The sequence below is a fragment of the Elaeis guineensis genome, chromosome 1, assembly GCF_000442705.2.
Source record: "Elaeis guineensis isolate ETL-2024a chromosome 1, EG11, whole genome shotgun sequence".
Lineage (NCBI taxonomy): Eukaryota > Viridiplantae > Streptophyta > Magnoliopsida > Arecales > Arecaceae > Elaeis > Elaeis guineensis.
This window is the reverse complement of record NC_025993.2, coordinates 119,235,453-119,258,796: the sequence shown is the minus strand read 5'-3', so window position 1 is coordinate 119,258,796 and position 23,344 is coordinate 119,235,453. Positions and strand designations below refer to the sequence as shown.

The window sequence follows — 23,344 nt, the reverse complement described above, 5'->3', positions numbered from 1 at the left end:
TTCGAAGCGCAAGATCCGGCCATGGCCAAATACCTCCAGAAAGTGATGGATCTCGTAACGCACCTCAGGTATTTTGAAATTTTCCACATCCCAAGGTCGGAGAACGCCCGGGCCAACGCACTCTCCAGACTGGCGACTTCGGCTTTCGACTCTTTGGGCCGGACATTCGTGGAGAACCTCGAGCAACCGAGTATCGACCAGGTCGAAGAGGTGCTATAATTAACAGCTGAACCGAGCTGGATGGATCCGATTGTTCGATTCCTGACTGACGGGATCAGTCCTGAAGATCCCACGGAGGCCAGGCGGCTGCGATGGTCGGCCTCCCAATATGTGATCATGGATGGCCGACTCTACAAAAGGTCGTTCTCCCTTCCCTTGCTCAGGTGCTTGGGACCGACCGACGTAGATTATGCCCTCCGAGAAGTGCACGAAGGAATCTGCAGGAGTCACTTGGGGGGCAAATCCCTAGCCTACAAAGTCCTGCGACAGGGTTACTACTGGCCCACCATGAGGAAGGACGCAGCTGAGTTGGTCCGGAAGTGTGAACCTTGCCAGAAGTACGCCAACGTGCAGCACCGGTCGGCCAGCCAAATCGCTCCTATTGTCGCTCCATGGCCCTTCGCTCAGTGGGGGGTCGACATTCTCGGTCCTTTCCCTCCAGCATCGGGTCAAAGAAAGTTCATAGTCGTCGCCATCGACTACTTCACCAAGTGGGTGGAGGTCGAGCCTCTGGCGCAGATTACCGAACGGAAGATGGAGGACTTCGTCCAAAATCCATCATCTTCAGGTTCGGATTGCCGCATACCATTATCACCGACAATGGGCGGCAATTCGACAACCAAGACTTCAGAGACTTCTGCGCAAGGTTTCGCATCATGCACCGACTGACTTCAGTCGGGCACCCACAGTCCAACGGCGAAGTCGAGGTGACCAACCGGACCATACTACACGGACTTAAAACCCGACTAAATGAAGCCAAAGGCCTATGGGTCGATGAGCTAGGCTCCGTTCTGTGGGCTTACTGAACGACCCCCCGTGTTCCGACCGGGGAGTCGCCTTTCGGTTTGGCCTATGGGACGGAGGCGATGATTCCACTCGAGATTGGGCTGCCATCTACCAGGGTCGAGCGGTATCGAGAGCCGGACAACTCTGATTGTCGGAGAGCCGACCTAGACCTCCTCCCCGAACTGCGGAACGAGGCCCAACTTCGCATGGCTTCATACCGACAGAAGGTGGCCCGATATTACAACGCCAAGGTCAGACCAAAGCTTTTCAGGCCTGGTGACTTAGTCCTGAGAAAGGCAGAGGTCTCGAAGCCCCTGGACCAAGGGAAGCTGGCTCCGAACTGGGAAGGGCCCTACATGGTAGCAGACACCTATGGTCTGAGGGCTTACCGACTGGAGACTCTGGAAGGGAAACCCATTCCCCGGACCTGGAACGCCGACAACCTGAAGTTGTATCACCAATGAACTTTGTACTTGTTCATTCGGAATACAAATCCAGTTTGAAATTTCGGAGTTTTAACTCTTCGACTGACGATCGGTGCTCACCAAGAAGGTCGAGTCCCGACGTCCCGACTCGGACTTGGTATCCGCGTGGAACCGACGGCCTCTCCCGCCACGACGACGCCTCCCGACGACGGGTCGGCCATCTCTTCCGTGGCTTGGTCCTCGGCTCCTGGCGGGACGATGCCGCTGAGATCCAGCTCCGGGTACAGGGCTTGGACCGCGTCCCGACCATCCTCGTACCCCACCCGGTACGACGCGAAGCCGGACTCCAATAGTTCCTCTCGGTACTGGTCGGTGCCGCGAAAGTCGTCCACCGCCCGACTCGCCAACTCCTTCGCCGACCTTGCCTCCGCTTCCGCCCGGCCGAGAGAGTCCTCCGCCGACTCTGCCTCTGCCTTCGCTATGTCGGCGTCGGCCTGGGCGATCGACAGGTCCCCCCAACTGTTGGAGAATACGGACCGACCCCGCTCACGCCGGCTTATAATCGGGCACGACCGACCGACCGACCGACCGACCGATCGCCGGACGCCATTACCGACCGATTAACGGCTCTCTACCGACTGAACCAGGGAGTCTGATGGCCGACTCTCGCAATATGCCCGACTGACCGTCGAAGGGGCCCGAATCTCCACCCGACGTCACACAGCTGGCCACCGACCTAGGGTCGGTCGACTCCTCCGATCGCCGTGCAGCTGCCGGAGACTGTCAGCCCTGACAACAGCATGCGGCACTGTCGCCTAAGGGCATTCTCCCACCTAGGGCATTGTCAACCCTAGTGATTTGACAGCCCCACGGCGATGTGACACTTTCACGGTGACTCTGACGGTCTACGGCGAGTTGACAATTCCTCAATTGTCTGCGTCATTAATGATGACGCCATACTACGCTCCACTATATATATCAGGGAAGGCAACAGTGCGAGGGATCCCTTTTAAAAAGAACTCCCAGGCTTGCTCCCTTTCTCACTCTCTCTCGATTGAGCTCTTTGTCTTCATTTTACTGTTGCCCAGTCACCTCTCTGACTTGACCGTTGGAGGGTCCCCACCGGAGCCGCCTCCGGTCAGTGTGGACTTTCTTTTGCAGGCGCTCGTTCCCGACGACCAGGCGACGAGGGGAATGGCCGCAACACACATCATCCTTATAAGATAATACGTAAGGCAGGAGGTTGATATCGTGCATTCAACATCAGCATCTGAACGACTACCTTCAATATCGATTAACGATAGATCAATATTATAATAAATTATATATATATATAATTAAAAAAATTAAAAATTAAATTAAAATTAAATTTTTTTAAAAAATATACAATTTTTTAAGTAATTAATTTTATTTTTTAAATAAATATATATTTTTTGTATAAATTTATATTTAAAGAAGTGAATACACAAAATAGCAACGTTAGACTTATACAATAGTACGAAGTATATTTATCCAACGAGGGGCAGTAGCTATTAGAATTTTCAAATCTTGAATATTTTATTAAGAAACTAGTTAAAAACTCATGCATTATGTGGGATCGGATATACAAAAATAATTTTAAGATATTATTATCTTATTTTTCAAATATTACTGTATTCTTATTATTATTTAAATTATTATTAATAATAAATTAATATTTTAAAAATAATATATTTATTATTATTTTAATATATATATTTTTAAAAAATATTTTATTATTAATTATATAAAATTATTTTTTAAAAATAATATATTTATTATTATTTTAAAATTAATATTTTTTACTTCAAATTATTAATAATAATAAATAATAATATTTTTTTCCTCTCTCTCCTCAAATATTTTTTTTTCTTTTTCCTTCCTCCCACCGCCCCCATCCCCATAGTGTGAGACCTAGGTCGCGGCCCACCACCTCCATCATGGCCCAGCCCCATTGCTATCTGCATTGGATGCATGAAAATAATTTTTCTGATATTGCTGTATTCTTATTATTATTAAAATTATTATTAATAACAAGTTAATATTTTAAAAATAATATATTTATTATTTTTTAAAATAATATTTTTTAAAATAATATTTTATTATTAATTATTTTGAAATAAAATTTTAAAAATAATATGTTGTTATAATTAATAGTATTTTTAAAATAATATTTTAAAAAAATAATATATTTATTATTATTATTTTAAAATTAATATTTTTGCTTTAAATTATTAATAGTAATAAAATAATAATATTTTTTTATTTTTTTCTTTTTCCTTCTCCTCCCTAAATATTTTCTTTTTAAAATTAATACCCTAGAAAAATAATATTCTAAATTATTATTAATAATAAAATAATAATATTTTTTTCATCCCCTCCCCAAATATTTTTTTCTTTCTTTTCTTTTTTTTTTCCTTCCCTTCTCTTCCTCCCGTCATCTCCCCCATCCTCTGCCGATCGGATGCACAAAAATAATTTTTTAAATATTACTATCCTATTTTTTAGATGTTGCTATATCCTTATTATTATTTAAATAATTATTAATAATAAATTAATATGTTAAAAATAATATTTATTATTATTTTAAAAAATAATATTTTAAAAAATAATATTTTATTATTAATTTTTTAAAATTAATTTTTTTAAAAATAATATGTTATTATACAAATATTATTTTTAAATTAATAATAAAAATATTATTTTTAAAATAATATTTTAAAAAAAATAATATTTTTGTTATTATTTTAAAATTAATATTTTACTTCAAATTAATAATAATAATAAAATAATAATATTTTTTTTCTTTTTCCTCCATCTTCTCAAATTTTTTTTTCTCTTCCTCTCGCCGCCCCCGCCCCTACAGTATGAGACCTAGGTCATGACTATCTATGTCGCCCTCACCATAACCTCGCCCCATCCCATCCGCACTGGATACATGAAAATAATTATTTTGATGTTACTGTATTCTTGTTATTATTCAAATTATTATTAATAATAAATTAATATTTTAAAAATAATATATTTATTATTATTAAAAAATATTTTTAAAATAATATTTTATTATTAATTTTTAAAATAATTTTTTTAAAAATAATATGTTATTTATTAATAATATTTTTAAAATAATATTTTAAAAAATAATATTTTTATTATTATTTTAAAATTAATATTTTTTCTTCTGCTTCAAATTATTAATAATAATAAAATAATAATTTTTTTATTTTTTTCTTTTTCCTCTCCTAATTTTTAAAATTAATATCCTAAAAAAATAATATTTTAAATTATTATTAGTAATAAAATAATAATATTTTTTTTCCTCCTCCTTTCTAAATATTTTTTTTCTTTTTTCCCCCTTCCCTTCCCTTCCTCTCGCCGTCTCTGCCGCCGCCCCCCCACCGCATCCCCCGACTTTGATGCCGCCAACCCCCCTCCCCTCTCCTCTGTGGTCCCGCTCCATCACCGTCCCCTCCTGTTCTTTCCCTCGATCCTGGCAAATCCGAGCTCTTGTGGCTCCATGCGAGCACCGACGATCGCCCCTCCCCTCCTCCAGCTTCGACACTACTAACCTGGCCCTACCCTATAACCATTTGTGCCACACCCATTGTTTGCGCCACATCTGGCTCCGTGTGACCACCAAACCCTCTCCCCTTCTCTGGCTCCAATGCCACCAACCCCCCTCCCCTCCCCTCCGCGGCCCGCTTCATCGCCGTCCCCTCCTGTTCCTTCCCCCGACCCCGACGAATCTGAGTCCCCATAGCTCCGCGTGAGCATCAGCGACCGCCCCTCCCTTCCTCTGGCTCCAACGCCACTCCTCCCCTCTCCTCTCCAGACTCTGGCACCACCAACCCCCCTCGTCTCTCCTCCTCGGCCCCGGTTGTGGGCAGTCATCGGTGCTCATACGATCGTCAGCTTGGAGCGGCTGAATAGGGAAGCTTAGACGGTGCCTAGGGTTCGTCGATGCTCATGTAGAGCCACGGGGTTCGGATTCTGGCGTTTTGTAGGGGACTTCCTTAAATTGATGGAGGTTTTCAATGCTTTTCTGTCTAGGTGACACAATCAAATTTATTTGAGGAGTTGAGTTGGCAATACCTCAACGATCCTCCATGAAATATTGTTATATATATATATATATACGCGCGCGCGGGCGATGAGAAGCTTCAATTCATAAAAACAGAAAAGAGGGCTATTTTACAAAATTTTCCTGGTATCATGGGGGAAGAAACAAAACACGAATCTTCAAGTCCACAATGCGTGTTTTCACGGCGTCCTTAACGCTGTAGCATGCGCTAACCGCAAAGTTCCGGAAGACGTTATGACGTCGGGAACATGTGTGGCTTCCAGGCAAACCACGCAAAATATCCGCGATGGCGTGTCGAACCGTGCGGCGCTCCTCCGTCCTCCTCTCGGAGCCATGGCCATGGCGCCCCCCCTCCCTCCACCGACCTCCTCCTCTCCTTCTCCGACCATCTAGGGCTACGGTTTTCCACGGAGCTTCCCTTCTTCGGTGCTCCCATAGCGAGGCGCCGTCGCCCGCCTCTTCCTCTTCTTCTTCCTCTCCTCAGGATGACCAGGGTCCGCCCCAGGAGGCCGTCCTCAAGGCCATCTCCGGTGAACCCCCTCACCCCTTCTCTCCCAATTCTATTGGAATAATACGATACCTTGAATCCGATTTTTCCGCTATACTTTAATCTCGTGTTCGACTACTTCTTTATAGCAATGGGACGCATTGATTGGAAGGCAAATTATGGAAAAAAAATTGTATTTTTTTTGCATCTGCTTAACATGTTTAGTTTGTGGAAGGGTAGGAAGTAGCTGATGCACGGCATGGAAGAAAAAGGAAATAAAATGGTTGAACTTAATGCTGGTTATTGGAGTTTCTATTGGTGATGGTAGAATCCAGAGATGAATCTTGTTATAGTATGGTCACCATACTGATGTTGTTGTTAGGATGGAGACTGGATATGTTAAATTTTGGAATTATATTGAGAATTCTTGTCAAGCAATCAGTTCGAATAAGACTGTGAAATAAGATTTAACAATGGTCATCAATGATCTGCAACCTAAACTCATTTGGGATGAGCTGGTTCACTGATATATAATTTATGTGTAATCCTTCCTCAAAAAAAAAAAAAAAGTGTAATCTCTGCACTTCTTTGGGGTTAATTTTACTCTATATACTTAAACAGAAAACCACTCATACAATTTCTATCACAGATGGAGAAGTGATTTGAAATAGATTTTGAATTATGCTTGATTGCAGCAATTGATATTCTTAATAAACCCAATTTACTTTTCCCTTTCTTTTTCTCCAGAATTGGGATGCATTGTTCTTTTTTACTTGGGATGAACAACATTATACATGGATATTCATGATAGTGGATAACTAACTTTTGACAGCTTTTTTTTCCCCATTTTAATTTCTTGGATAAGTCTTCCTCTTCCACTACTTGCAGTGCAAATGAGCTGAGGGAGGCGAGTTGAGCAGTACACTGCTCAGGCTCAGCTTGGTATATGAAAAAGGGTAATCAAGCTCGAGTGAAGCTTGATAATGTGTGCCCAAACTTGGCTCTTTAAATTGCACATTTGCAAAAGATCAATAAATTATATCACCTGATGATTGCCATTTCTGGGATAGGCCCTCTAAGTAGTATATAATAAGGTCTTTTCATATGGTATACATCTCTTACTAGGTGGACTGACCAAAAATCTTTATGGGAACAATATCCTATTAATCGACATTGACCTTTTATTACTGGGGAGAAATTTGCATATTGAAGTAATGATGTATTGAGATTTTCACAAGTGAATCTTGGTAGACCAGTGAATGGCAGATGAATGGCTCTGCCAAAGAAGTGCATATGGGGTCATGCACCTAAGAAGTATCTCATGTTAAGGCCATCAGCCGTTGCACTGCATTTAGATAACAATGCCAAATAAGGATACATACCAGTGAATATGTCCTCTTCTCTTGGGAGAAGATTTTGAGGTTTTATTCTCAGTAGTTTGAGGAGATCATGCCAAAATGTTTTCATTTTCTTATCTATAACGAATTAAATTTTGGACAATTAGAATTGAACTTTGAAAAAGAGGCTCTAAAAACAATGCTTGTCTAATCATAAGATTTAAGTGGAAGAGAGAAAAATACCAACATAACCGTATAACATGATAAAACAAACAAAGCAAACAACCTTTTCTCCTTTAAACTTCTTTATGAAACATGATATAACAAAACACTATCTTAAGCTGCCTGGGATAGAGTGTGTGACAGAGAGAGCGAGAGAGGAGGGGCTGTGGGGAGGGATGGGAGTGGAAGGGGAGGCACCCGAGTGTGCTGTGTGGAATAGAATCACTTAGCCCTATAATAGTCCATTCTCTTTTTTGTTTTTCATTCAAGCGGCCTGGGCTGTTGGCCATAATTGGGTTCAAGTGGGCCCGGTGGTGGGGCTTGGGAAGCTTTCTGGCAAACAGAGCTGGGTGTTACTACAGAAACAGCTGCCAAAGTAAGGGAGGCTGTGGAAGCTTTGTGAAGGTCCCCCATACACACATACTCATGTCCTGATACTTGCATGTTAATGCCTGTCAGAGACATACGCCATTCAAACACATGCAATGTGCAATTGACTCCATTTATCTGACTTGCTGATATGATCACTGCTTGTTTGGAACCTGGCCTTCTTCAAACAACTTCTTCAAAGAGAGGGGGTATTGCTACCATTTGACTGGAAGCTGTACTTTTTAGGTATATGATTGAAAGTATATGAAAAATTTTGCTGACATAACCAACCACTATTTGAGCCCCACCCTATGTCAGTTGGAACATCTCTACCATGAATACTGGGTGGCACATGTTTTATGGAGACAAGCAGGTAGTCAGTGATACTATGTCTAGTCATTATGTATATTAAAATGCAAAGTGACAAATAGAAGAAACTGTAAACCTTGATATTCGATGCAATAAACAGGACATCTATGACTGGAAACATGGATTTCCATAATAAGTAGGTTGCTGTGAATGTCACTTCTGCTAGGCCTGATCAATTTGCTGATTGTTATTAGTTTAGACTTTAAAGTATTGAACAGTATCTTTATTAAAATTGTCATATCCTGTTTCTGTTTTAACTTGTGTTGGCATTGCATCCAGAAGTATCAAAGTCTGAAGGAAGGGTTGCACAAACCACAAATATTGTCATTGGTGGTACAGTGACAGATGATGCTAGCAATGAATGGCTTGTTCTAGATCAGAAGGTATGGTATTTGTCGCTCCTTTTGTGGTTCGCATCTGAATGCTTATGCATGTTGGTGGACTTTGCTTTGCATACATGTATTGGTGATTGTGCCTGGTCTATCTGCCTACTTGCATGTATTCATGAATTGGTCTAGAATGTACCTGTTGAGCCCCCTTGTTAAAATTCAGAACCACGCTCAGCCACTGTTGCTTTTATTTTGTTTTAGATGTTTATCTTATGCTGCCATTGGGCTAGTTGTTGTTATCCATTTTCTTTTGCTTCTGTGCTGTCTGATCCAGATTCTTTTCATTTGATTGAAAATATCTCAACTGGAAAGTTGGCTTGTGTTGCCATGTACAATGAATCTCATTCATTGGCCAACTGAATTGCTTGTCTTTTTCATCCTTTCATCCCCCCACCCCCAAAACACACACACACTCTCTCTCTCTCTCTCTCTCTCTTTCTCTGTGTCTGTGGCATGCTTGTGTGTGTGCACATGTGCAGCACCCAAATTGTGCCTCATGAGAAATGCTTGTAGATGCATAAGCAACAACATTTTTGAATGGTGACCAAGTAGCGCTGGCTAACAGGCATGGTGTTTGACAGCATATAAAGACAATCCCTTTAGTTTGTCTTATGTCAATTGTCGTAGGGTTTAATTGGTGTTGGTAAAATTAGCATCTACTATGGCATAGATAATTCTCAATGTTTATGTCGAGTTCATCGAAACCTAAGGCTGACCTATTGGGTTAGTGTTATATCAGTAATAGGCTTGAGTTAGATCATTATCTGCTGCAGGGAGTGGGTCAGGTTCTTCCTGCATTGGCTCTAAGTTGGTAATATTGATTTATTAGAAGTACATAATCCAATTTATTTGGAGTAGACAATCCATTTGGAGTAGATAATCCAATTTTTAATATGCACTACCGAAGAATAGGAGCTGGTATGTAGACTACCAAGAATAAGCAATTTAATTTGCAGTTCAGTTTTCACCATGTCAGGAGCTAGTACTGTTAACCTGTCTGTTGTTATTGTTGATATTACAGGTAAACTCATATCCCATGACAAGAGGGTTCACTGCAATAGGAACCGGAGGTGATGATTTTGTCCAAGCAATGGTTGTTGCTGTTGAATCTGTACTTCAGCAACCAATTCCAAAGGTTTGTGCATAGATCATGTTTAATACTGAATAAACTGGTCTGTTTTGATAGCATACACAAAAGAAGTTAAAAATTAAGGTGCATGTGAACTTGAATTAACTGCACATATTTTATATAAATTAATACTTTTGCAGTGTTGTCATCACCGAAATACTAAACTCATGATTCATGTATATTTTGTGAATGGGGTATTTATTAATAAACCAAGGCTGCAAGATGCTAGGCAATCCTAGGCTGTGGGAACCCCTAAATGCCTAGATGGTGCTTCGATTGGTTGAACAATGACTTTGGCTGTTCAAGAGGTAAATTAAGAAGAGGAGGAAGAAGAAGACATGGAATAGGTAGCAGAAGTAGAGGAAGGAAAATATAAGGCAAAGGGCAAAGAAATCATGGAGGTGGAATAAACAGTTCATGGGTGAAATTGCTGGGATGGTCTTCTGTGGGTAAGTTAGACATGTTGAATGATGGACAGACAAGCAGAGAAGGCAGATGGGTAGGCTCTCTCTCTTAGAAGTTAAAACCCTAGCTGGTTGGATTATGGGAAACTTTAGATGTTACACTAAAAATAACATGAACATTCTCTTTATATACATACTTCGTATAAGGCTTTCACTGGATAAAGAGAATGAGGCATGGGAGATTTGGTTGAGTAAATGAATTTGCAATATTCCATTAAAAAAGAAAAAAAGAAGTTCAAGATGAATATGCAATCAAGGAGGTGAGGAAGGAGAATCAAGGTCTGCCCCTTCTTCAACATCCCTCTGCCCCCACCACCCCCCACAGCCCCCAACCAAAAAGAATTCAAGGAAGTTTGCCGAAATTTCAAGAAACTATTCTAGTTGGTGATGATCTACCCTAGGTCCCGAGATACAATGATGCAAGATAATTAGTAATGCAAGGTAATGAACAAAATGAATGATAATCAATTAAATCTTATGTAAATGGGTGCAATTTTAAAATGGAAAAAGAGACAAAAAGTGTTCACCTTCTGCTGATTTATATTGGGATGCTTTGACTTTAAGAATATATTCATGCTTTTCGTGGGCTTCATTTTTTCTTCCCATTATACTTGTTCTTAGTAATGATGATAAAAATGGGAGATGGTTGATGGTGATGAATGAATTGGTAGAAGAAGCCTTATAGCAAGGATTTGAGGGCTGGCTGTCTTAGTGATACCATGTCAGATGGAGAGAGACTTGGTCTTAAGATGCATTTGGATTCTTGGATCTCTCTAGACCGGGTTGTCTCGGTCTGTCTCGGACATTGCCTGTTGCATCCCAACACTTGGATGGCCCAGCCTGCTCGAACATCAATTTTTTAATTTATTTTTATTTTATTGTTATTAATTTTTAATCTTTGTTCTTGCTTTTGATGGTTGTTTTGGTCCTCCTGATCTATACTACTATTGTCTTGGTACCATACCGGCCTGGCCTCAGATTGGGATGAGCTTTGGCATTGGTATTTAAACCCTTGCCTTAGATATACATAGATAGGATGCAAAATTAGGACAGGATATTTTTTGGATTGCAAAGACTCCAGGGAAGGTTTTGAGAAGATAAAATGTTAGCAATCTCTTGAGATCAGTTCCTTCTTCCCTTCAACAAGGCGCCATTCTTTAACAATTATCTATACCAGTTACAGGATTGACTCTCCATGCAAACTTTAGTCTGTTATCCAAACTTGAAGGCTGAGAAAGCTTTAGTATTGATTTTGAAGGTTGGTCTGCTGCCAGTAGCTGTATATGACTGGCATATATTATCCGTGGTCGTTTGTCTTGCTGTTTCCTAGAAGAAGGGACCACCATCCAAACCCATTACCGAACTCTGATTCTGTTGTTGCTCACATTCCCTTTGCCGCTTTGAACTGCGAGCAGTATAAAACTTATCATTCTGATGTCATCCCTGCTCCCAACATTGTTCCTAATTTTCTTTCAGTGCTGCTCATCCGCTCATATGATTTTACACCTTGGTTGTTGCAACATATGATGTCTTGTCAACTAGTTATCCTAGGAGTGGTATAATATATTTCTGCTTTGTTTTCCATCTTTGTTTGGTGACTTGGCAGTTGATTTGGGTCTTTCTGGTGTTAATGAATTTCTTTCTCAAGTTGATTGATATAAATTTGTGATTTATTTGCTGATATATTAAGTGCCCCTTCATTACTTGCAAGTGTTACATGATAGGCAACTGCTTGGTTCTTGGCTTGCATGGATCTCTCACAGCTGAATTGAAGAATCACTGATATTATTCTGATGTGGGTTTAATTGCTCATGGAAGCTGTTATGTTGCCATACTTGCCTTCCCTAATGTTCTTCTTTACCTGTTGCTATATTTTATGGCCTTACCAATTGCTGTATTGCTTTTTGTCCCTTTTGTTTTCATCCTTTTTATTTTACTTTTAAATTTTTTTAAATTTTTTGAATAAAATAAATTCAAAATACTAAGCTCAATGAAATCATGCTGCAAACCCTCATTATTTGTCTGTATCATCATTTCTGGAAGTTCATGTCAATAAGCTTAATGGTAGATATGAATTGATTAATATGAGATGCACAAGAAGATCCAAATAGATTGGAGGTCATGGCATTATGCTACTACAATTGATCTGGGATCTCAAATTGAGGAGTACATTGAATTTTTGAAAAGTCATGCATGCCAAATGGTAAATGTGGACCTTTTGTATAGGTTGGAGTCTTGGGGGCACAGAACTTTTGCTTTATGTATAGATCGATGACCTCTTTAGCCTCTAATGAGGTAGAGATAGGAATGAAACATGAAAACAGTAACTCAGACATCTTTATTGGTGAATTGTTGTCGAACATATTTGCAAAAACTCCACTTTTTCCATGATATTTTCGAATTTTTTCTAGTGTTGGTAATGATATCCTAATATTATTTTTAAATGTCCTAACAGCTTAATGGATATACATAGGTTATTAGCTTTGTTTGTAATTTCTTTTTTCCCAGTGAGGTTATCGAACATCCTAGCTCTCAACTTCTGGTGATTGTTATTTTTATTATGATATTCATGTTCATCATTTACAATCTTAACCACATTTTGCTGGATGCTGAACAGGGTCGTGTGACTCAGAAACTGTCTTCAAGGGGCAAGTATGTATCCGTAAACATTGGACCTATTCGTGTTGTCTCCAGTGAGCAGGTATCGTTTCCTCTCCTTTTACACGGATCTTAGCTTGTGCGCTGTACCTTTCGAGAACAATCAGCTGGATGCATAATATTTGGTTTGCTGGTTATGATATTTTATAAGAGGTGCATGATCTGTTGACCCGTTACTCAATTTGGTCTTTCCAGGTCCAAGCTGTATATAATGCCATGAGGAGGGATGACAGAATGAAGTATTTTTTGTAGACTGCATTGACATGTTTATCCATAAAATAGTCCACATGCTTTGGCGTCCTAGGATTGCTGTAGCTCCATTTTAGCTTTAGTAATCTACAGCAATCTGTCATGTGGGCAACCAGGTCTCAGGTACATCAGATGTTTTCTGTGCATAGTATGTAAATTCTAGTTCTAGTAATTTCCTTTGGAGTTTCTGTTATTAGTAGATTACTAAAGCTTCTGTCATTGTTTTACTTCGCCGGTGGAGAGCCGTAGGGGGTCATGGGGGTTATAAATAGAGAGCCATAGGTTCCTTTTTGCCCTAGGACTCCAGCTTTTCCCAGAATCAAATGAAGAAGACTCCCCGATGAAAGTCTTCTTCTTCCAGCATTTTTGTTCTTTTTCTTTTTTGTTTTTCTTTTGACTGCTTTACGAGTCGTGCGGCTGATTGGGTTATCATACTTTCTTCTTTTCGCATTGGTTTTCCTTTTGGATTAAGCCTTATAACCATTTCCCACCTGTGGGGTTGTTTTGATGAATGTGTTGAAAATCCCATTGGATTTACGGATTGAGCCAGTAAAATCAATTAGATAATAGGTGTACATGCTAGACTAGGTCTATATCCATAACTATCTAGGATTTAGGCCCAAATCCCATAAGAAGAAAAAAAACATCAATAGATAAGTATATTATTTGAGTAATTTTACTGATCTAATCCACGAATTCAATAGAATTTTTTCGGTCCATTCATACAAGCAAGTCCTAATTTGTATAAATTTCAACTTATTGAAATTAGGATTAAGCACTCTCTTTTGTTGGTAGCCGTATGGTTTTTCTACAGAGAATAAAAAAACAAGTCCTCTATTGTAAGTTAGGGTATGTAGTTTTAGTGATATCCATTTTATTTCTGGTAGAAAGGCCAGGAGAGATCTAATAATGTGCACCTTCTTATTTTCATAAAAGAAATAATCGTGCATCTTATTTTAGGGATGGCAACAGGTTGTAAGTAAAAATCTATATCCATACCCACCTCGAGTCGGATCAGGTAGAGATGTGGGTTGAGTCAGATTTTGGTGCAACACACATAGAGTATTACGGCATGATTGAACTGTTCAACATTTAACTGCACGTATTATAATAAATCCTAGTCCTGGGTATCATCATGTTTACTATAATAAATATCCGAGTTAGGACTTCCCAGACTCTTATCATTATTTAAAAAAAAAAATGTTTAACCACACCTATTATATTGCATATGCTGGATGTTGGGCATCTAATTTAAATGGGAGTTATGAGTAACTTATGTTGCAAACAGGCTATTTTGACCTATCAAAGATTGTAGGCATCATACACCTAAAATTTTTTCAGTAGGTATGCTCTTTTATCTTGGATTGTCTTATTAAGTGTGTAGGTAAGGATGGAGAATAGAAAAGTTGAAACACGTTCCTTATAAGCTGTTTTAGCATTCATTAACTAAAAACTTGTAACAACTTCAATTATTGAACATCACATCATTCAGGTATATAATAGTATTTTGACCATTGGAATGAGGACGGCGTAGTATTCCTTCTCAAGCTTCAATATTTGGAGCAGGAGCAATTATTATGTAGCAGGGATCTCCGAGAACTGTACGGTGGATCCTTTCAGTTCCACTTTAGCCTTTGGACCTTTAGGAACTTCATGAAGGATCCTTTGGATTCCACTCAAGTCACGAGTGTTTGAAGGAGTCTCATTATGCATCGGATCTGGGCCTCTAATAACTTTGTGAAGGATCCTTTCGGTTCCACTCAAGCCTTTAACACTTAGAGGAGGAGTCTCATTATGCAGTGGATTTGGGCCGCTAGGATTCCTCCAGCTCTAAGGAGCCGCCTAGAATGCCCTTCACCTCTTTCACCAAGACCGGTATCAAGAGCCAATGCAAACATCAACACAATGCAAAGTGCTGCCTTAGGCCCCATATCTCTAATCAACACTTTGTTGCGATGGGGAGGAATGGTTGCGAGTTCTACTCATAAATAAACTCCAGTTTGCTGTGGGGGAGGGGATGAAGCGGGCAACAACATCTTTATGCTGATATATTGAAATCGTAATGATACTAATGGATTTCATTAGATATTATTTGATAAAGAAAATGACCTTTACAATTTAGTTATTTTGTGGCCAACAAAATCCACTTTAAATATTTTCTTAATATAATAACAAGATTTGAAGGGAATGTTGACTCCACCACTAGGTTTGTGCGCAAGGGGATGGAAGCTGCCAACAAAATCTTTGTGCTGACCTACTGATATTGTAATGATATTAATGCATTTCATTAAATATACATGGTTAGTCATCACGAGTCTTGATTACTTGTGGTATACATCATGAGCTATCCTTATCTATTTAGCTAAAGAAAATGACCATTACAATTTAGATATCTTGTGGCCAACAAAATCCACTTTAAATATTTTCTTAATATAATAAGATGATTTGAAGGGAATGTTGATTCCACCACTTGGTTTTTATGGTGAGAGATGTCATAGGTGGGGGGTATAATACGGGAAGAGATCTATCTTTTTAGATATTTTCTTAATATCTAAATATAATAAGATATCTTTTTTTAGAATTCTAGATCCTCAAAAATTTTATCTAATTTTGGATTCTTTTCCTCTCAAAATTCTAGAATAAATAAAGGAAGATATCTCTTTCATATTTATCCCACTTCATAAATTAACCTTCACATTTATTGCATGCATATATCTTGTATAAACATTTCAAAAATATACCATGTATATATATGGCATAAATATATTTCTAAATACTATTTAGTTTTTACTAAATACTATTTGCCCTTTTAAAGTATATACTTAAATATTATTTGTTATTTTCATGTACACGTGGCAAATATATCATGTATATATATGGCAGACATTCCGAAGATATGCCATATATAAATATGGCATCAAGTTATTAAATACTATTTGCCCTTTCAAAGCATATTCTTAAATACCATTTTTGATTTTTGTGTACACGTTACAAATATAGTATGCATACAGATGATGAAAGATTCTACCAATATAGAAGTCTTTATTTTAAATCCTGTACGATGCATAGGATATAATTTTTTTAAAAAGATATTTTATTTTATTTATTTATTTTATTATATTTATTTTGTTTGTATTTTAAAAATAGTTATATGATTATAAGCTATTGGACAAATCTTATGAAGATTTGATGACACTGATTCTGTGAAGCACTAACATAGAACTTTTTGTTTTGTGGCAGGTTTGAGTTGGAAGCTGTAGCTCATGCTCTTTTTACTTTGTTTCTTATCCGAAGAATCAAGAAGGTGATATGTATTAAAATCCATTCAATGGTGATTCTAGATAATTTAAACCTGTAGATTAATATTTATTTAAAATGAAGAGACTATGTTTAGTTGTTGTAACAATAATGGCAGATAAATTTTTTTTTTCAATTATTAGTTAATACTGCTGATACTAAGAGAAATTAATTGTGGTCAGACTGCTGTATTTTTTTGCCATGGCATGTTGACTGAAAGAATCTAGGGTGTAATTGGTGTGTGAATCTATCTTGTCAGACGAAGCATATTGTTGCATTGATTTATAGGGTTTTTTATACTCGCAAAGTAAGTAAGTTATTTATTTTCATAGATACTTGTATGGAAATTGAACCTGGAATGGCCTGAGTTATCGGGGCTCGAACAAAAGATTGAGACAAGATTCATGCAGCTATGCTCGAACATGGATATATTATACGCCAAAATGCAGCAAGTGGACTTGAGCTTCCATGGTCTATAGGTCCAGATAAGCATGAGTTGGATTTGGCCTCTGGGTCAGAACAGCCGAGAAGTTGCATGAGGGAAGTAGTTACTTGAAGTAAATTTAGCAAGTCAAGACGTGACTCCCTAGCATGTGCTGGCTTGTTCAAGCTTGTTAAAACAAGTAGAGGCTTGGGTTTGGCTCCGTTTGGAGAAGAGTTTGGGGAAAAGAAGGGCAAGATGAGAAAGATGGAGAGGAGAGAGACCATGGTGATGCACGCGACCATGTCCTTCACCAAGGTCTTCTCAACCAGGGTGGTGCAAGGGGGCAAAGGTGGAAGAGGCGAAGTGGAGGAGGAGGATGGTGTTCCAAATGAGGGCATTTTAGAAGAAAGGGGTGGGGCAAGGGACCTAGGTGAAGATGAGGAGTGGATAGGGATGTGGCAGTCGACAAGGAAATAGAGAAGGCAGATGACAAGGAAGTTGCTATAGTGAAGACTAAGGCAAAGGAAGTGGCTGTGGGGCTCTGAAAAGTGGTGGGGCCTGGCAAGGGCATTGAGGGTGGCTAAAAAGAGGTACTGGAGAGTAGGGCAGAGGAAGAGAAGGGGAGGAAAGGAGGAGAAGGAGAGGTTGGGGAGAGCTTCGACGGGATAGGGCCAAGGAGATTTTTCGCGAGGCGAGGTCCGAATGGAGCATTAGAGAGCTGGGAGGCGATGATATGAGATGGGGTGCTAAGGCTTTGATCAAGATGGAATAAGAAAATTTTTGTTTTCAAAAATTACGATAACTATTGAAGTGTCTTGATGATCAATTTTGACCGTGAGTCGACTTACTAAAAGATAGCCTTGAGTTGCAGTCCAACGAACAATTCAACTTTAATTTAAGTTACAAGCATCCGGTGCTATCATGTTACTATAATTTGCGCTGCAAGTGGCTCAGTAGCTTTTATGCTGAGTTTAAACAAGTACAGTTGGGTTTGCTATAAATTACTAATTAATTTTTGAACTCATCTTGGGTTGTTTTCCTGCACTATCATCTGCATCCTTTGTGGAATTCCTCAGGTGAAGCAAGCTTGCTACATCTATCTCTGATCAAGAATTAAGGATGAATTCCTCAGGTGAAGCAAGCTTGCTACATCTATCTCTGATCAAGAATTGAGGCAGACGCTTGGTGTAGAGCAAGAAGAAGCTTTGTTGATTAAATGTTGTATTTTATAGATATTTCTTCTGCTGCCAAAATTAGAATTTAGAGTTTGAGATATTCATCAGATTCTTAGGATAATATATGGCTGGAAAGCTGAACTGATTGAATCACAGTGGAATCAGCACAGTCTGTGATGATCCAGGTGAGATGTCCGTGGTGAAAGTCGCGAGGTTTGAGAACAATTATTAGCTAGACATGAAGATTCAGAATTCAAGCAATATTTGCATAGTTTCATCAAAACAAGAAAAATTTGCAGAAAATTTACCATAAATATTCTAGAGACGTCGAGCTTTTTGGGGTCTGTGACCCTGGCGAAGAGGCCTCCAGGTTTTGTCTTTTAATGTTTCTATTCGCAGCAGCATTGCATTAGATCGACCGGCAAACATCGATTTCTTACGAATCCGATGGAATTGGGGTCACAACACGAGAAAGTTTGAATTTTTTGGATTCTTTATGCTGCTCTCACTGGGATATGTTCGACGTAATCCACTCTCTTATCCATTTAAGTATCTATTTAGGTTTCCCGTTTTGTAACTTACTGAAATGACTTGCCATTCAATTCAAGAGGTCTCGGGTGCTGGTGGTCCAAGAACATGCCTTGAACAAATTTCATTGGAATCTTCTCGAGTAGAAGTAATCAAACATGAAATAGCTTTGATATGCTCAGAAATTTTGTTGCTCGTAGGTGTTTGCTTGCTTCTAATGCTTGCATTTTGTTGGATTTGGGGTTCAAATTGAGAAACTTAGTCATCAAATGCAGGACCACAAACCGGGCGGCAAGAAGTTATCCCACAGAATATAAGGATATTCTATTCCACTCATTTGTTTTTTAAGAAAATTCAGGAAAATATTTTTTATACATTCATGTATCTGACATATTACAGTTACATATAAATCAATACTTTCTATATTCATATATGAACGTCGTAAATTATTGTGGCATTCAAGCTCTAGGAGCCTGCCGAGGCAATTAAGGAATTCAACATCTAGGCATCTTTACAACCTTAATCTTGGTTTTGTATTTGTCCTTTGCAGAGTATTCGAGAACTTTGGCTCTCTTTGCCAAGCATACAAGTATAGCTCGGTGGCTACTCCACTATGAAAAATATTTTATTGTTTGTTATGTGATTCTAAGATACCTATGTATTCACTCTGTTGACTATTACTAACGGCGTGCCATTTTGAGATGATGTGCTTTTATCGTGTCCCATAAACTTTGTCCTCCATTGGAAACTTGGTAACTATTATATCATCTGTAAGAGTTTTGGATGCTCTTAAACATGATTTTGAGCCCCAGTATGTGGTTTGCAATTTTGCATGATGAGAATTTAATCGTTTTATTAATTGGCATAAAGTGGGAAAACCTCCATATTTTTCTCATATTTTTTTTTTTTTTGGAATTAGATCTGCTCATTGTCCATCTTACTTCAAAGGATTTACTGACTTGCATTATTCAGAGGGCACACATTTGGTGCCTATCTGTTCTGATACATTGACACTTTTGTCCAAGCATGCTTGTTTTCAATAAGTAGGATGAACTTATTTATAATGGCCTGGCCCCAATAGTTAAAGTCCATCTTGCAGAGGGATGCAGTTGACCTCACATATCTTCATCGTCTTTGAGTTGTTTTGTATGTTCCTTCTTTTTCCTTCTCTTGTTCTTTCTGGTTGAGTCTGCTCTTTTGTATTTTAAGTCTGTTTCCTTGTACTGCCACTTTATCCCCCTCCCCAAAAATGGTGATGGATAAAGGTAATCTACTTTGTTGATAGCATATAGGAAGGCTTCAGTTTATAGATGTGTCCTTGGTTGTGAAACATCTTGAATGAAGATCAACCTACGTATCACATTTAATGAATACATATGCTTCGGTTTCACCATAGCTTAGGAAACCCCTCTTTCTCCTGCTGCTCGCAGTTTTGTGTACCATGGTCGTCCATCATGCAAAATTATACATGAATCAACTAGCCTTTAACTTATTTTCCTTATTATCTATGTGCTAAATCTAGAAATATTAAGCTGAGAAAATGTTGGTTGCCTTCACCATTTGTTTTTGCAGCATTATTGCTCTGGTAGAGACTTGTGGCTTGGTGATCTTCATTTGTGCTCTTCAGGTACCTAGACTCAGAAATCAGAAATAACAAGAATGTGCAATTTGCTCATATTCCTGTAATTGTGCTTTCTGTTGTCACATCTTTGACCTAAATGATGGTGCCAATCAAATATCGCATTGATCAAGTCTGTCCTTGGCTAAGACATTCCATACATCTCAAGACTCTATTTTTGATCCAAATATGGTTTCATAATCAACAAATGATTTCATATCTGTAAGGTGAAAAAGAAAAATAGGAACATACCTACTGAATCAGAGGTGGAGCCTCAGAGCAAAACCTAGCAGACCAGGAGTTTCCTTTTATTCTAAAATGCCATAGGTTTCCCTTGGAAGAAACCAAATTTTCATGACACAAGAACTCCCAAGAGTACCACTTCTCAATCATCCGATCTATGTCATGGACAAAAACATCTGTTGTGTTACCAGCTCTAGCAATCATGGCAGCCGTGTAGATTGCCTCCATCCTGCCTGGTGCCTCTGGTCGGTCTCCTCTTGGTCCATCGATGACCACCACGTCCCATTTTCTCTTGCACACTATGCCTGGCAGCCCAGTGAGTGCTAGCTTGCAATGTGATCCATGGAGGAGACCTTCTTGTGGTGTGCAGGCAGGGTTTGTTCTAGCATGCTTAAGTAGCTCGTATGCTTCACTAGCTTTCTTATGGTATTTAACCACGTAGACCTGCATGCCTTTGAGTTTTCGAGTTCTGAGCTTTTCGAAGTCGTCTTCTAGAAAGATAGTAGTACCTTCAGTATTGAAGATGGCAAGGTCAAGGAATTGTGGTTTAAGTCCAAAGAAAAGGAGGTTGCAGGGGGCTTTGTGGGTTATAAAATTTTTGAGGAGCTGGTGCTCTTTTAAGCTGAGGATGTCTTCAGGGGGCCTGGCATAAGGTTTCATTATATGTGATACATGAGGCAGGCGTTTCACAGGTACAGAATTTGTAGAAGCACATGAATTTGAAAGGAGTGGAGAAGGGAGAAGGATGGGGGGTGAACTAATGTTTGTAAATTTAAAGACTGTAAGGAGGGAAATGGTTGAGAAAATAATGAAAAGGACAAAGATGAGATTCTTCAATGGCATTTTCTTCTCTTTCTTTTCTTACCCTCTCATTTCCTGCTGCTGCGCTTATGGTTGTGAGTCTTGAGGAAGATGGCTGAAAGGCAAAATCAGATCTGTAAGTTGGTCTTCCTTTTCTAGTCTTGCCCTCACTTCTTCTGCCTATTGTAGTGGGTGTGTTGGTTGCCTTTGGATTTCTTGAGAGCTAAGAGAGATGATTTCTTTTGGTAAAAGAGTTTTCTTGATGGGGGGGGGGACAGCAAAATATGGCATCCTGCATGCTTTTCTTCCAGAATGGCAAGATGTTAGGTGTTTCCCTTTTGCAAATTATTTTTCAGGTTTGTTGAGCAGTTGAGTGAATATGAAGAAACAGTAAGAGTAACTGCTGAGCAACAGTTAATGATGTTTAACTTTTATTACTCCCCTCCAGAAGTTAAAAGTGACCCTGGTGGCTTGGCAATGAGATGATCATATACCATAACAAATGGAGGCGGTAGGCTCATTTCTATCGAATCCTTTTCTCAATTGGTCAATTGGATGATGATCTTTATTCTATATGCTCAACTCATTTTTAAAAGCCTGAGTTTGAATTCCTATTTCAGATCACTCATCTAGACATGTGGGTCCTTTTGCTGCACCAACAACGGAAAGCTTTGCTAAAATTATTTCATTTAGGGGCCACATTCTAATCATTTCTCCTTTATTAATCATTGTTTGGCTCTTAACTTGTTTCTTTTATCATTCATTTACTGTAATATTTGGGGATGATGCTCATAGGAAACCAATTTCCATGACTAACCATCCATTTTATCAACTATTCTCAACATGGGGTGGTTAGGTTCCAGCATTGACCTCACTGTGCCCTCTTAACAACTTGAGCTGATGGGGCACACATAGCCATGTATATTGTAATTGATCATGTGAAATGTTTCTCTTTAACAGGCCAACTTTTTCATCACTTATGGAGGAAAAATCCATTTTTGCCCACAATGCAAGTTGAGTGTGGACTCAAAATTGGAGGGTTTTTGCTATCATAAGTTCTATAGATGCAAATTGTTTTTTAAAGTAAGTATATAGTCCATGACTCTGGATTCAATGAATTTCTGAAGCTGAGGTCAGTGATTACTATATAGGTTGATGCCACTTGTAGTTAATACATGACAGTGCTTAAGTATGTTGTATGATCATATGCCAGAAGCCAATAGGGAAACTGGAAACCTAGGCCAATGAGGAGTGATTCAATAGAGTTCAGGATTTCTTCTATAGAAAAGACCCTCCAAGCTCCAGATTATGTCTTACACTATGCAGAATGGCTAAAATTGTGTGTGTATATATATATATTATACTTAACCTAATGGGCATGCTAAGCTATCAAATTGCTGTCCCTTAACTAATGGACATGTTCAACAACCACAAACATCCCCTTTCTTTAATCATCTGTGGTTCTTATGACTTAATGTCTAAACAATTGCAGAACAACAGGTCTTTGCTGGATCTGCTCTGTGTGCAAAGGTGTAGCATGAGGCATCAGTTTCATGTGGCCATGGACTGCTTTGATGTGGTCCAAAAAATTGGAGCTATCTGTAGCTTCATCGAACCTTCATGGTGATTATTTCAACATCAAAGCTAATAGTTTGATTAAAGTTGAACAGACAAGGTTGATGCTGGAGGGATGTTATGGAGTACCAGCCCGTTTCACTTTTCACTGGAGGGTCAGCAGCGTCAGCTCTCTTCTTCAAACACTTTATTTGGTCCCCAGCCTTCCAACACTAGTGACCCCGGGCTCTTGTCATTATGTGCTCCCTGTTCCGTGGAATCTTATATAATGGCACATATTTGCACAAATTGGTAGATTATATATATCACGCCCCTGGCCCGAGATCTATAAGTTAGGGTTGCAATGACTGCCGCATATTCATGTAAAACTCTCTCTACAAATATGTAAGATATTTTAAACACGATATCAATACATCACAGTAGAATTAATAATAAATGAAATTCAAAACTTAACTAACTAGAATCAACTTTAATCCCTCAT

General features: G+C 39.0%; 2 protein-coding genes across 7 annotated transcripts; one reads left to right on the top strand and one right to left on the bottom strand.

The window, feature by feature from the left end:
* Positions 1-5,785: 5,785 nt before the first annotated feature.
* On the top strand, positions 5,786-19,422 carry LOC140850833 (uncharacterized). 6 transcript variants are annotated; one of them, XR_012142921.1, is made up of 6 exons: positions 5,787-6,059; positions 8,593-8,696; positions 9,724-9,837; positions 12,913-12,996; positions 13,149-13,325; positions 19,177-19,422. XR_012142921.1 is itself a non-coding variant. In XM_073261183.1 (5 exons), exons 1-5 carry the CDS (start codon positions 5,816-5,818, stop codon positions 13,203-13,205), a joined length of 603 nt encoding a protein of 200 aa, XP_073117284.1. In that variant the 5' UTR covers positions 5,786-5,815; the 3' UTR covers positions 13,206-13,395. The 6 variants fall into 6 exon arrangements, 3 of the variants coding, with proteins under 3 accessions (XP_073117284.1, XP_073117276.1, XP_073117270.1); XR_012142922.1 differs by lacking the exon at positions 19,177-19,422 and adding an exon at positions 18,056-18,253; XR_012142917.1 differs by lacking the exon at positions 19,177-19,422 and adding an exon at positions 16,443-16,786.
* A 949-nt stretch (positions 19,423-20,371) lies between these two features.
* LOC105032425 (arabinogalactan O-methyltransferase 1-like) lies at positions 20,372-21,741 on the bottom strand. Its single transcript, XM_010906870.4, has one exon. It carries the CDS (start codon positions 21,328-21,330, stop codon positions 20,497-20,499), a length of 834 nt encoding a protein of 277 aa, XP_010905172.2. The 5' UTR covers positions 21,331-21,741; the 3' UTR covers positions 20,372-20,496.
* Between the last annotated feature and the right edge of the window lie 1,603 nt (positions 21,742-23,344).

What these genes read in the sequence shown, in the direction of transcription:
- LOC105032425 (XM_010906870.4), bottom strand. Translation starts at nt 21,330, where the DNA reads ATGCCATTGAAGAATCTCATCTTTGTCCTTTTCATTATTTTCTCAACC.
- LOC140850833 (XM_073261183.1), top strand. Translation starts at nt 5,816, where the DNA reads ATGGCGTGTCGAACCGTGCGGCGCTCCTCCGTCCTCCTCTCGGAGCCA. An exon ending in CGTCCTCAAGGCCATCTCCG is followed by an intron (nt 6,060 to 8,592) that starts GTGAACCCCCTC and finishes CATTGCATCCAG; the next exon opens with AAGTATCAAAGTCTGAAGGA. An exon ending in GTGTTGTCTCCAGTGAGCAG is followed by an intron (nt 12,997 to 13,148) that starts GTATCGTTTCCT and finishes TGGTCTTTCCAG; the next exon opens with GTCCAAGCTGTATATAATGC.